This window comes from Lates calcarifer, linkage group LG15 (genome assembly GCF_001640805.2).
Source record: "Lates calcarifer isolate ASB-BC8 linkage group LG15, TLL_Latcal_v3, whole genome shotgun sequence".
In the NCBI taxonomy this organism is placed as follows: domain Eukaryota; kingdom Metazoa; phylum Chordata; class Actinopteri; family Centropomidae; genus Lates; species Lates calcarifer.
The window spans coordinates 14,149,771-14,164,629 of record NC_066847.1 but is presented as its reverse complement, the minus strand read 5'-3'; the positions used below and the strand labels follow the sequence as shown (position 1 = coordinate 14,164,629).

At 40.2% G+C, this 14,859-nt stretch overlaps 1 protein-coding gene across 3 annotated transcripts; it reads left to right on the top strand.

The window, feature by feature from the left end:
• Positions 1 to 5,541: 5,541 nt before the first annotated feature.
• Positions 5,542 to 14,641, top strand: preb (prolactin regulatory element binding). 3 transcript variants are annotated; one of them, XM_018680720.2, is made up of 11 exons: positions 5,542 to 5,724; positions 5,907 to 6,011; positions 7,206 to 7,404; positions 7,844 to 8,039; positions 9,139 to 9,392; positions 10,750 to 10,830; positions 10,923 to 11,050; positions 11,152 to 11,325; positions 12,666 to 12,738; positions 12,826 to 12,985; positions 13,077 to 14,641. In XM_018680720.2, the coding sequence occupies exons 3-11, from the start codon at positions 7,270 to 7,272 to the stop codon at positions 13,169 to 13,171; spliced, it is 1,296 nt and encodes a 431-aa protein (XP_018536236.1). In that variant the 5' UTR covers positions 5,542 to 5,724; positions 5,907 to 6,011; positions 7,206 to 7,269; the 3' UTR covers positions 13,172 to 14,641. The 3 variants fall into 3 exon arrangements, with proteins under 3 accessions (XP_018536236.1, XP_018536234.1, XP_018536235.1); XM_018680718.2 differs by having other exon boundaries at positions 7,844 to 8,042; XM_018680719.2 differs by lacking the exon at positions 5,907 to 6,011 and having other exon boundaries at positions 7,844 to 8,042.
• Positions 14,642 to 14,859: the final 218 nt, after the last annotated feature.

Genomic DNA, 14,859 nt, shown 5'->3' with positions numbered 1-14,859 from the left:
AGATATTTTGTTTCAGTTGATTTGTGACTTCACTTGGACTTGAGGATGACCAAAGAAATTAAAATCCAACAAACATAAGATGTAGTTCCATCATCAGCCTCCAGAACAGCTTCAGTGCTCCTTATCGCAGCCTGTCCAGCTCTACCTAAGGGATGAACAGCACACTAGTGATTTTGATAATCTATAATCTAGACCCTAGTAACCATGAGGACTAAATAAAATACTCACTATTCTAATTGGTCATTTCATTATCTTATTACATAGTGCCATGAATCAATAAAAATCAGCATTGTTCAGTCAGGTTATAATGGCTGTAATGGCTGTACTGTACTGTAAATCTGCATGAATATGATTCAACATTACTATTCAGCTGGGAGCTAAACAGCTGGTGAATGAGCCAGTAATTGTGAAGCATGACTAAATGGACTGTACTTATATAGCGCTTTTCTAGTCTTTTCGACCACTCAAAGCGATTCACACTACAGATCACATTCACCCCATTCACACACATTCATATAGCACTTGTTCTATACAATAGTGCTTTCTAGCACAGACACACACATTCGCACACCGATGACACACATCGGAGGCAATTTGGGGTTCAGTATCTTGCCCAACTATACTATACTATACTTCGGCATGCGGACTGGAGGAGCCGGGAATCGAACCACCACCTTCTGATTGGTGGGCGACTGCTCTACCTCCTGAGCCACAGCTGCCCGAATAAAAATAAATCAACCAGCCAATGCAAGTTCTGTCTAACTAACTAACTAACACTGTGCCCCATGAAGCTGAAGAATCTGAAAAACCAAACCAACTGGTCCAATCTGTCAACTAAGTTGTTCCTGTCATGGTTAAAACCTATGCATCATATGACCATTCCTCAACTATTTATTGCATTAGATTTCATCTTTTACCCCCTAGCCAATTCACACTGTGTAGAGTAGTCTCATGCCACCCCAGTTAGTCTAAATTCTCTCGCTGTTCCCTCTGCAAGTTTTTGGATTTTTTGCGTTTTATGTTTGTGTAGTTTATTTTGCAAGAAAACTCTAGTTTCTAGTCAGACAACCATACAGCTGTTGGCTCACCACAGCAATTCAATACGGCACAAGCTACTGTGTTGGTAAATGATTGTTTGGCAAGTGTTAAATATACACCTTATACTTTGCTTTGAAAAATGAATATTCCTTCCAACATACCACCAAGAGTTTGCTGTGGGGCAGCATTGTTGTGGCACAGCACTATCAAGGTCACAGATGGCATACAAGGTATGGCTATTGAATTATGAGACTGCGCTTATGAGGATAAAACCTTGTGGTTCACAGTCACACTATGTGTTATATATTAAAGGTTGGTGATTCACACACAACTGCTGTAAGTTTCCAATAAGGGACATCTTTTCACTGCTAGCTACTGGTTGAAGTGCACATGGTTTTACTAAGGCGGAAAATGATTAGCTTAAAACTTGAGTAACGCATTAACTTGAAACTTTTGGTGAAATTGAACAAAACAGCAGCTGAATCTTTTCATACATTGTATGGGGAATACTGCATGTCATATGCACGTGTGTTTGAATGGCATGAAAGATTTGGTGAAGGAAAAGAGGATGTCCAAGACGATGAACGTTCTGGGTGCCCATCGTCAGCAAATCGTTTGAAATGATCGATGACTTAGTATTAAGAATGATAGCAGAAGTGGCCTCCACTGATAAAGAGAAAGTTCTGCGAATTTTGCACAACTGTACAAAGAAGACCTACTGCACTGCTTTGATCAGTGGAAGACCCGAATGCAGAGGTGTGTTGATGCTGATGTTGAAGGAGAAAGACTTTGAATAATGTTTATGTTCAGTGAAATTGTATTACAGCATTAGTCTCGTTATTTAATAGCCACGCCTCATATGGATGGAGGATAGACTGGCAATCTGTCCAGGCTCTACCCCACCTCTCGCCCAGTGTCAGCTGGGATAGGCTCTAGCCCCCCTGCGACCCTTAATGGATAAGTAGTGTAGATTATGAATGAGTGAACAACCACAGAGGAAGAGCATCTCCTCCTGCATTTCAGCAAGGCTCTCCACCTGGCATCCTTTGAGCTCTACCACGTCATGACTAAACTTTTTGGATCTGTGATTTCTCCCAAATTCTCCCATGGCTTTTTTTTTTAAATCCCAGTATGATTCCTCAGGGAATTCCGAAACCAGAGTTATCTGATGCTGCAACAGGTCTTTAGAGCTCTGGTCACCTCCAATTATGACGAGAGTCTCCCCAGGTAGATAGATGCGGCACTGACTCTGTGGTGCTGTCTCAGTAGAGCAGAAATCTTCAAAAACTGCTTCGAAGAGTTTGCCAAGGCTCTAATCAGACCACATATTCAGAGACTGAACCTCTTTGAATTCCTTGAACGTCATCAGGGGAAAGTGGATAGTTTTCATCAGTTCCTCAGCAAGTTTAAACCTTTTCTTGGGCTTAGCTTGAATCCATGCCAATACAACTAGCTCAGATAGAGCACAGACTGAGAAGTTGTTTAGATACTTTAGGGGTTTTATGGTTGCAGGTCCTTGCACTTAACCCTCCCGTTGCCCTCCGTATTGCCCTTCATATTCTGTATACTTTTTTCTTATTATTACTATTCAAAAACAAAAGATAACTGCTTCAGAATCACGAATGTCATGCACAACAACAAATCCTTCTACACACACACACACACACACACAAAGGCACATTGTCAGCCGCCAAGTCACTTTGACCCAGAGAACAACGCAAGGGTTAAGGGTGTATGCTACCTTTTGGAACTGTCACAAGATGAAATCATTTATGACTTCAAAGCTGCTTCTATGAGTGAGAATGTGTCAGCTCAGTCTAAGAAATGACATGCTGAACAATTGACATGATAAAAATCTGTTCACAGAATGGATTAAATAGTATATAGCACTTACATTGATCTTTTCAAATAACTTAAGTAGCATAGTTACTGGCGCCAGCACATTCACTGAACATTGTGGTATGTTAATACATAACTACACTCACTACTGCTAAGTTTAATCCGGTTCTCTCTATAATATGTAGAGACAATCCCACCATTTTGTAGTATTTTCTTTCATTTCTTACTGCCTTACATTGTAATAAAACATATGTATAACTTTTGTGTAAAAAAATTAGTTGTGCTGAAAATATAGAAACAGATGCTTAGGGGTTGGGAGAGTGCTTTACGCCAGTAACCACTTGCAGCCGTTTGAACATCACCACATCTCGGGCTCTTATTGGTCTTTGCTTGTATGTCAGACAGGAAAATAATAGTAATGTGGACACGTCACTGTATTTGAAGTGAGTCTGATTTTTCAGCATTATTCTCTGGTGGTTGTTTCCAGACACTTGAAAGCTGATTTGGCAACATAATTCTAAGAAACACTTAAGAGTACATTCATGTGTCCACATGGAACCTGTCTGACACCAGCTCCTTTCAATGACACCACACTGCCAGTAGGCCTGTATTGATTGTTCCACTGAAACCTTGCTGTGAACCTCTGATCATTATGCAGATTTTGGCCATCGACCAGAAACATTTCATTAACATTATCTCCCGGCTACAGTGTCCAAACTGACAGTCAAGGTCACACTACAAAAACAGAGACACTCACTTGCCTCTGCTGTGCGTGTGGATTAAGAGAACAGACAACATGAGAGGAACATGACACCCTCAGTCTCGGGAGTCATGTTGAATTAACCTTTGTTTCAGATGTTCTGCAGTCTACAGAGAGCTTGTGGATGCATCATCAGTAATTGATTTACCTCTGGATTCCCCTAATGGTGTTACTGTGGAAGATGGATTACCACAGAGAACAGCACTATAATTAATAAACTGTTTCCTTCAACAGAAGGAGACATTATGTTTTGGGTGAAAGTATGCATCATTTGACATTCAACAGATTTAACAGTTTTATGTTTAAGGAGACAAATGCTGGAACAGTTAAACCATTTTTTTTTTTTTTTTTACAAATTTTCCTTCAATCGTTTATTGATGAGTAATATTTTGTCCTTTGTATGTTGATATATATTAGACTGAATGAACTGAAGAAAAACACTTTTTTTTTTCTCCATTGAACACAATCTATTTTATTTTTAAACAACACAGAATATTTGTAACATTAGGAAACGTGTGTGTTAAGGTAATTTTTTCATTAAGTCCCCTAAGTGAGCCTAAACCTGCAGCTCAACAAACTCAGAACATAAATACTTAAATTCTTTTCTGTAAAAAATATCACAAAATATCGCAAAATTCTGGTAGAGGTAATTCACACGCTGACTGATGTTTGACTGATGTTTATTTCTTCTTTTAGCCACCAAAACACCATGGAAAACTGGAACGAGTAAACATTCAAGCACAATCGTTCTTTACAAAGACCAGAATACACAAATAGTACACAAACCGTACCGCGTACCTTCAGGGCCACCTTATTATACCGTAGGATCAGTATAACAGAAAATATAGCTTGACTTTTTCAAACCATGGTATACCTTGAAACTGATAACCGGCCCATGCCTAGAATGAACAGATGTAAGAGAGACATAGGAAATGAGTCAGACTCCAGTCTGTTTTCCTGACAGGTACAGTTTCAATCAACTTAGTTTTTAGCCAACCATGTTGCAAAGCAGGAGGTAAAAGAGAGTTTGTCAGTGCAAAGCTGCAGACAGATGATACCTCAGATTATAACATTCAGATGTAAAGACTCTGAGTGATTAACTAAAACAGACTGAAACATGAAAAACATTCAGTCACACAGGGCACACCTGATCAGTTTTACAATCTATAAAGTTTATTTCAATGCAATAAACACAAATTTAATTATTATATCATTCATTATTTCTGTAAATGTACTGAGCCAATATTACTGAAGATTTTAAATAGCTGTGAATTTGGTGAAGAAAGACAATATAATGCAACAGGCTGTTGTAATTGTAGACTGCATACCAAAATATGCAGTGTTAAGGATGGGAAATATGAATGTGTACCACTTTATAGAATGTTTATATTTCATCCAGGTTCCGATTTCCACTGAGGCTGAAATACTGAACATAACAGTATTACATTGATACATATACAGCCTGAGTGTTCCAGGCAGAACATCATTAACAGAGAGTAACAGCTCATTTTCAGACATGTGACCCACGTGTTGTCTGTAATCCAAGTATCCGAAAAATCATCACATATTTTCCGTGTCCTTATGTCTCATATTACAGATTAAGAACACAGAGAACATGCGACAAGTCTCCTTAGTTTTGTTGGCAGTCGCGGTTTTACATTGTATCGCTAGAGTCTCTTTAATTCCTCGTAAACCAACAGAATAAATGTGCGCTCTTCATCTGAGAGATACGGTGCACGCCCGTTTTATGCACGCGCACTAACTCCGATTAAGTTAACGCCGACTTAATTTACCGACATCTTAACTGCCGTCGTAGTACCGTTTAACACAGATTTTCACTTTCATTACATAGTTAAGAACAATACGCAAACAACGTTTTTGCAGTGACGTCAGAACGCAGGGTGAGCTGTCATACGTTGCTGACGTGTAGGTAGGGAAGTGGCTGTTGGTTGTATTTAGCCGCTAGGTCTTAGCTATTCCTCTATGTCATAAACCTTTGCCATTGACAGCTCACCACGAAATCATCTTAAATAGTATTTAGCTATATGATAAAACGCATCCCAACACTAACCGGACCAGCTGCACAGGTAGGAGACTTGTGATGAAATCACTGGCAATAGCTAGCAGGCTGGCAGGCTGCAGGGCTAACTGTAGCTATCACAGCTAGCAAAACTATACGGACATGTCAGCTGCACTTAGCGGTTTCACTTAAACACGGACATCTTCTCACATTTGTAATGATAACAGAACAGTTTTTATTCCTATGTAGCCTGTTGTGGTGGGGCAGAAGACTGGAGGAGAGGACTGACTGGGCATCCTGCTGTATACATCGCCCGGACATCCATGAGACACTGAGCCAGTAGTCTGTCTCACGGTCTGTACTGGTTAAACTGAGGCAACTCATCACATCACAGACACACTCATTAGCTTAGCCCTGAGACAGACTCAGAGCTTTGTCATCTCATGCAGAAATATTTCACTGAAGCTTGTACAGCAAGTTACTCCACATAGATGGTGGTAGACTGTCGCGGGGTTAGTGCTGGAAATAAACACAGTTGGTACAAAAATCTTAAAGTCAATACAGTGCAAAGCAACAGTCCCTCCTCCATGAAAGTTCTCCACTGCATGGCAGACAGTCCCAGGGTGTCCCATAGAAAAGCTCAGAGGGGCTGTCTGCTCACATTACTTTTCCATTTTATGAATATTTCTTCTATTCATCAGCATCAGATGTCTTCATTTAAGGAAACCAGCACAGAATTTCACCTGCTGAGAAATGGTTTAGACAGACTGGCAATGCTGATAGCAAAAACATCAGCAGAATATATACTGGATTCTTAATGTGGCTGTGTAATTGACTGAACAGTCAGTATTATATACAGCTGAAGGTGTTCACCTCTCTAATGACCAAAACATATAAAAAATTGCCAGCATCTTTCATTTGACATACCTGTATTTTATCAAATGTCTCATTAATGAGTGACACCACTATTTGGTATGATATTTGGTAAATATCATATATTAGTATAAAATTTACCAAACTGAACTTTGTGAGAGCATTGCTCCTGAATGCTGCTCTGGATTTTATACAGGACTTCTAAAAGTTTAAGGGTATGAAGTGTAAACACTAAAATTATTAAAGTTGCAGTTGAACTGAAAAAAGTTGAAGTAGCAATTAAAGTGAGAGCACTCAAGTGACTTGAAGAGACAGTTGAATTGGAAGCAGTGAGAGGTGAAAAGAATCAGCTGAACGGAGTTTCATTCACTTCAAATGTTAATAGAGAGAGAGGTATATGGAAGCTTGTGTATTTGTTGAGGTGACAGGACTGGGGGGAGTAAAAAAAAGAAGAGGTGGTCTCACTCTGGAGATGCTGCAAACAGACAATGGTTGATGTACAATATATGCCGTATAGTAATGTAGTGGTAATGATCTGTTTCAGCAGACACAAACCCAACCTCCACAGTTCCAGATTGGGAATAGGGAATTGCTTGTATTTAATAGTTGATGTCACATAAATTCTACATCATTGGAGGATGTCACACATAAACTTACACTCTCTGTTTTCCACAGGTGGGGTTGAATACAGCAATTTTATGAAGGCTTGTGAGTGACTTGAGTAACTTGTACAGCAACAATGGGGAAGAGGAGGGTCCCAGATCTGTACAGAGCCCCCTTTCCCCTATACGCCATTAAAGTGGACCCTAAAACTGGGCTGGTGATCACAGCAGGAGGAGGAGGGGCCTCAAAGACAGGCATAAAGAATGCTATGGTAAGTACTGAGGATCAAGTGTTTAGTTGTTTTAATACAATACTACAGTGGCCCTGAGAGTTGTACAACACCCTGCAACTGAAGAAAACACATGCACATAGACAAAATACAAAAACATGAATATACATCAGTTCTGTATGTGATTGTGTTGTGTGTATTTAGTTTTGTTGCATGAATTTGGTTTTGTTTCCTGTTCTTGCAGTGTGTTCCTGGTGTCTTCACTCTCTTTGCTTGTCTTTTTGTTTTTTTAAATGTGTTTTGTAAGATGTAGAATATAAAAGAATTACATACTGCATTTCTATTCCAAACAAACACCTAAATGTCATCTTGGAGTGTCAGCACCAGAACATGTTCAGTCTACGTTTGAATAGAAATCTGGATTCCATACAAGTGTGTAAACCAGTCAGAACAGTAGCAGTGTCATGACTGTATGTTTCAGCACTTCCTGGATCTACAACTGGTTGGAGAACATCAGTACAGTGCCAGCCTCCTTCACTCTCATGACACTGACACTCGTGCCACCATGAACCTGGCTGTAGGTGATGGTGTAATTGCTGCAGGACAGGATGGGACCTGCAGTCTGATGAGGTTTCAACACTGCACACAGAAAGAGGGAGGCAAAACTGCTGTCAAAGGTGGTGAGGCTTACAGCTACAATCTGACATATACTTGCTATCATGAAAAAACAGGCTGCATGTGTTGTACTTATTGATATGACACTGACTCATTTTTTGATTGCAAATACATAAGTCTACATCTTCATTTACCTTAGAGCATGTTTTTAAAAAATCCAATCCAATCCAACTTTATTTATAAAGTGTTTTAAAAACCCACAGAGGGACAAGGTTATGTAAAGAAAAAATAAATTACAAAAAACAATACAATAAAATGCATACAATTACTAAAAATATAAATGTATAAAGTACATTAAAAACAGCTCACTCGAGGCAAATGATGTATACACAAAATCACTGTGTCGAAAGCCAAGGAGAAGAGGTTGGTTTTAATAAGATTTTTAAAAAATAGATAGCGAGGAGACCTGTTTTATATGCTGCTGGCAAAACATTCCACAATTTTGGAGCTGCAACAGTGAATGCACCTGTGTGCAGTGTGAGCGTTTATGTGTTGCAGTCTTGACACTTCTAAGCACACCTGGCCTCGCATTGAGCATGGCTAAGCGCTTATCACAGCCCTTTCCGGTGCATCCTCAGGATTCCCAGACCTACATATCAGCTGATACTTAGCACTTCATAGGCCTATTTACCAGGTTTTTTTTTTTAGAAAAAAGGAAGCTGTGGTTGTATAACAGGGTCACTTTGGGGTTAGGCAAATGGAGGGAAGGTAATTTAAGGCCAGGTCCATAGAGAAAAGGTAAACCCAGGATTATGGGAATTCTAAAACTTCTAGTATACTAATTTTTATATATTCAAACACACAGTGAAGAGTTTTAGTGGATTAAATTAGAGAGTATCCATAATAGTGTTAGCGAAATTACTGGTTGGCAGAAGTTCACAAAATGTCAGTGTTGTGCATCAGGTATTTAGGACTCTGACTAAAATGTGGCCATAAGAGCTTCTCAGAGCTACAAAATTTTGGTACAACAGAGGTGTAATTATTCAAAGCATGGGTTATAAGACAAAGCAGATATCAACTCTATTCATATACATCTAATCTTGTCACTTATTTCTCAAACCCCCTTTGTTTCCCATTCGGGCTTCTTTTTCATCTGTGCAGTAGGGAACAGTGTGCAGCAGGGTAGTGCCAGACGACGAGCTGGGAAAGGAGACAAAGGTGGACAGGATGGAGTTGCAGCCTCTGGAGATATGTTAGATATGAAGGATGAGACAGCTCACATCTCTGTGACTGGTTTGGCTGAAGTGCAGTCAGACCTGAACCTTCAGGACCCTCTCCAGAAGGTGGTCAGGTTCAGTCCTGACCTGAGCCTTCTGCTGACAGGAGGCACAGATGGACACATCCGAGTCTGGGAGGTAAAGACTGTCTACTTGTGCTTTTCACTTTTCACTTTGAGTATGGATGTAAAGTGGATGTTGGTGTGTGAGCCAGTGGAAATGCTGATTAACAGCTGAAGTAATTTACCAAACAGATTAGCTGGTTATAGCTTTTCAGATGTAATAATTTACTATTAACTGTTATGTTGGAACAGGATTAGAGTCTGTGACAGTCTGTGTGTGGGTGGGGTGGGGGACTTAGATCTTGTTGAGGAGCCTAGTTGTAGATGAGAAGAAACTGTTCTTGTGGCGTGAGGTCTTGGTTTTGATGGACCACAGCCTCCTGCCAGAAGGGAGTGTCTTGAAAAGTTTGTGACCAAGGTGGGAGGGATCGGCCATGATCTTTCCTGCCTGTCTCAGGGTTCTGGAGGTGTACAGGTCCTGGAGAGAAGGCAGGTTACAGCTGATCACCTTCTCAGCAGACCAGATGACATTCTGCAGTATGCCTTTGTCCTTGGCAGTGGCAGCAGTGTACCAGATGGTGATGAAGGAGGTGAGGATGGACTCAATGATGGAGGTGTAGTGCACCATCATTGTCCTTGGCAAGTTGAACTTCTTCAGCTGCCGCGGGATGTACATCCTCTGCTGGGCCTTCTTGGTGAGGGAGCTGATGTTTAGCTCCCACTTGAGGTCCTGGGTGATGAGAAGTGCATGAGTGGATGAGGTCCTGGTTGCCTGTCCAGAAATGGCCTTTTGTGCCCCCACCCATTAACTAGATACTTTTTGCCCTCTTCTTAGATTGTAGAAACCTGGACATTGTCTTCTTTTCTCACTCATTCATGTTTTATTTTTCATTTTTAGATCACTGTCGTGTTTCTGAAAGGTGCAGTGTCTACCACCAACAGTAACAACAAGAAAAGGAAATAGAACAGTTTTTTTAAACATTCATACTTTTTGGCCCTCTGTGCTATTGACCACATTTTATTGGATTAAAGAAGAGCGTCATTGCTGAGTTCTGGGGATACGATGACTGTTTATTAGAAAGTGAAAAGGTAGATGCTAAATGTAGTACATAAACCTTTGTAAATCACCAGCTGTTGCAGACTGACTGACCTGCTACAATGGGACTGATTGTACCATAGTGGAGAGTTTTGATGTGTTCATAATTGAGATAAAGAGGAATTTGTCATGTTTTGTGAGTGTCATGAAGCTGTTGTTTCATGATTTCAGATTAACAAAATGTTACCATGACCCAAAGGAAGGATGGGGGAAACTGACAAAATACAAGGATGACATATCTGGATCATTTTAATGTGTTTTCGATTGTATTGTTCATCTTAAAGCAAATGTATGTGATATAGATGTCTTGACTTGTTTGCTCTTGACTGTTGTACAGTTTCCATCACTGAAGAAGAAGTTTGACTTCAAAGCACATGAAGGGGAGATTGAAGACTTGGATATGAGTTCAGGGAATAAGGTGAAACATTAACACCTTTTGGTATGAATAATTAAATAATGCCAGACATATCAATTCATTCGTAATGATCACTATGTTCTCTTCTCATGCAGCACCTGGTGACTGTTGGCCGGGACTTTGCTTGCAGTGTATGGAGTGGCAACCAGTTGGCTATGGGTCTGAAATGGCATGAAACAGTGCCTCAAATGACTGAGAAGACATATCGATATATGGCTTGCAGGTTTCTTCTTCTGTGAAAGAGCAGCCCAGCTGTTCACCTCATCATATGCATGTGGATGATGTGACAGTGACTATACATGGTCGTATTTTCATGTGTTTCAGATTTGGAAAGGTAGAGGACCAAAAAGAGGCACTGAGGCTTTACACAGTCCAGATCCCCCATAAAAGAGACAGAAGACCTCCTCCCTGCTACCTAACCAAGTGGGATGGCAAGAGCTTTCTGCCCATGCTGACAGCTCCCTGTGGCACTGAGGTTGTCTCCAGTCTGGCAGTCAGGTAACTGATAAGTTCATATTATGTTTTAACCATGGTGTAAAGTGCTTTGAGTGGTTGACATGACTAGATCAGTGCTATATAAGTGCAGTCCATTTACCATGGGTGCTGAGAGAATTAAAAAAATTAAAAGACACGCAGCGACGTTCTTTATTAGCTGGAGATGAGCAATGGAGGACCCACTAACCCCCACATGAAGTGCATTACAGTAATCCAGCAGAGTGGTAACAAAGGCATGAGGCTTAATTTTGGCCAGCTGCCTCAACTGAAAAAAGCTTGATTTAACGACAGCCTTGATCTGACTGTCGAGCTTAAGGTCTCAACTTTAACTCCAGAGATGCCACCAAAAACCATTACATTAAATTAGTATTTATGGGATATGAATCAATACTGAGAGAGAGAGAGAGAACTGGTCCAGGCTCAGCCTGCCTATATCGTGTGAGCTTGGTGGTGGGTAACGGAAAGCTGTTTGTGTCTGTATTAAAACCACAATTTCTTATATAGTAGCTGGTATCTCTGTGCCCATATGTTGGAAGAGTCCCTATTTGATGATCATTATCAGGTTAAGAGGGTGCAATGGAGAAGTGCTGTTCTTTCTGTATTTGCAGTGTTTAAACAGTAAACTCTGGCGTCTGGTGTCAGTTATTAAGTTTTGGTAGTGATGCCAAAACAGTTCTGTTCTTTTGACCATGTAAAGGGTAAGTTTCTTCCTCTGAAGAAATCTTATGTGCAGAGCCTGTTTCAGGCAGCCTCTTTAGGAGACATTCATAGTATTACACTCAGTTGTTAAGTAACACAAAAAGGTGAAACAAATGAAGACAGAGAGCTAAAAAGGAAAAGGTCAATGACCTTTCTCACCTCCTCACAGCTGAGCAGTCATGGCGTTCAGTGGGTGTGAATGTTGGATTGTCGGTTTCAGAAATTCGTGATATGATATATCATGATGATCGTGATATACTGGCTGATATTAATTTTCTTAACACAGCCATTGCCATAGATATACATTTTTGATTGGTTCCCCAAAATTTATTTTTGCCTATTTTTTTAACAACCAACCAAAACAAACCAGCAGGCTCCTGGAGGATAGAAAACACATTTAAAGATTTCAGTACCACTTGTATGAAATGGGAAATGGATGTAATGTTAAGTTGTTAGCATTTGTTAATCTGATTTTGAAAAACCACCGGTGTGGACCAAAGCGATCCGTTTTTAGTTGGACAGTAGGGGAACACTGGTCACATTTACATTGTCCTCTTAAAGAACCTAAGCTCATTTTGTTTGGAAAGCTTCATCAGAGGGTGCGCTGCTGTGTGTATAATGCAATGTTATCTTGTCTTTGACAGTGAATCTGGAACATTTCTTGGCCTTGGAACTGTAACCGGATCGGTAGCTATCTACATTGCTTTCTCCCTGCAGGTAAAGACAGTGCAGACACACATCTCAAACTTACAGGTGTAGCTCTGATGTACAATGCTAACTTGCTGTTGGTCTTGGTGTGTGTAGAAACTGTATTATGTACAGGAGTGCCACGGCATTGTTGTGACAGACCTGGCCTTCCTGCCTGACTCGCTGAAAGGAAGAAACATCAGAGGGAATAATGAGACAGCCATGTTGAGTGTAGCTGTGGACAGTCGCTGTCAAGTACATGTTGTCCCCAACAGAAGTAAGTCCTGCACCATTATCATCAGACCATGTGTCCTAACCTCAGACCCTCTCACCTCATCTTTTGTCCCTGTGTCTTGTATTTCTTCCAGGATCATTTCCTGTGTGGCTGGTGCTGTTCCTCTGTGGCCTCATGGTGGTGGGAGCCATCCTCCTCCTACAGAACCTCTTTCCAGGATTTGTGTAAGTCATACAAGGGTTGACTGAGCTCGGACCCATCTTCACATGGCCCTCCATATTAGCAGTCCTCAGTCCAGCATCCAGATATCCTGGTGCTGTACCTCCCCACCCCCTACCCCCAGGGTTGTTCCTCTGAACTGTAAACCCAGTGGAATCAAGACAGGATACAAAGGCTTTTGGATTTTACTTGCTTTAAACTCTATCAATTATTCTTAATCTTTTTTGGTTTTTGGATTCATGTTGGAGAGTTGAAGGGCTCAGGAACATGAATGTTTAAAGGGTGGGATCTTTTTATTGACATATTTAAGGAACAATGTAAAAATATATAAATGATTGGCACAGGATGTGTCTGATTTTGGCTTTTATTTACACATAGCCACTTTAAATCAGCTGTTCTCTTCAAACAACAGTAACCTGTTCTTCTTGTGTTTTTCCATTTTATCTACTAGTGGGCAGCAGAAACAGTTTACAGTGCTGTGGTGAAGCGCTGCCAATGAAGGCACAATTTTCAATATGTCAAAATGTTCAGGGTTTAGGGCCAGTGTCTGTCCATCTATGATTTACACAGGCAATACTTGTCAGAGCTTTTCTTGCATTTCATGTGGCGAGTTGTCCACCTGTCTTCTCTGCGGCTCTTCTGCTCCTGTGTGCGGACGCTACACGGAGACGCATGTGAAACCGGAAGCGGGGAGTGAAACACTAACGTAAATGATCTTTCCTTTTTTTTCCCCTTGCCATTCTTGGATGGGCTGGGAATTATTATTACAAAAAAGAGATGTGAGAAAAGTTGCTATAAGGACGGAGGAAGCAAAGAGAGTGTAAACGTCATGAAGAAGTTATTTTCACTGGAGCAAAAGCCGAATATTCCCTTATTTTATGAAGATATTGTCATGTTTAATTTAGACATTCTGACCTCAAATATGCTGCAATGCAGATGTTCAAAAATGTGAATGAAATATTAGAATGATCCTGATATTACAGTAACTAACCTGGTGAAATGGTGGATAAAATTAAATATTAATGAGAAAGAGCTTAAAAAAAAACACTTGGTCTGTTTGTGCTTTATGATCTCTCTCAGTCCACTCTGGTAACTAGAGTGCCTAGCAGCAGCTAATGTGAGATATGCTTCCACCATCCAATAAAAGGCCTGACATAGTCACGTGTTACTTGTAGTGGCCTTAACACTGAGTATTAGGTGCTGGATTCATTGTTTCCTAAACTTGGTGCAGCTTCATACAAAACTGGATGTAGTTTGAGAACAGGTAATTCAGCCAAACTCTGCTTCAGCCTGCATGGTGTTCTCAAGCTTTCCATATAATCAACAAATGACAAACTGGAGGTGTGTCAAATGAATTAAAAAAGTAAATCAACAAAGAGCAAACGGAACAGCAACTTTACAGAATTACACCAAATCATGAGGTCACACTGCAAAACTGAACTAAACTAAATAACTAATAAACTAAATATTTTATCCTCATGTCTCTCCAGTCATTTATACCAGGACGAAGATTTTTGGCCACATTTTAAAAGTGATGCTAACATTATAAAACTAAATTATTAGAATTATATATTATAACTATTTAACCTAAGTTCAGTTTTTAAGACTGTTCTTTTACAGTGCACAAATACACAGTTTGAATTTTAAAAAAGGCTCAGTAATTTCTTGTAACAGCATTTTAAAATAAATTGTGTATT

Coding starts and splice junctions, on each gene's coding strand:
- preb (XM_018680719.2), top strand. CDS start 7,270: ATGGGGAAGAGGAGGGTCCCAGATCTGTACAGAGCCCCCTTTCCCCTA. Junction 8,043..9,138: donor CAAAACTGCTGTCAAAGGTG/GTGAGGCTTACA, acceptor TCATCTGTGCAG/TAGGGAACAGTGTGCAGCAG. Junction 10,831..10,922: donor ATATGAGTTCAGGGAATAAG/GTGAAACATTAA, acceptor CTTCTCATGCAG/CACCTGGTGACTGTTGGCCG.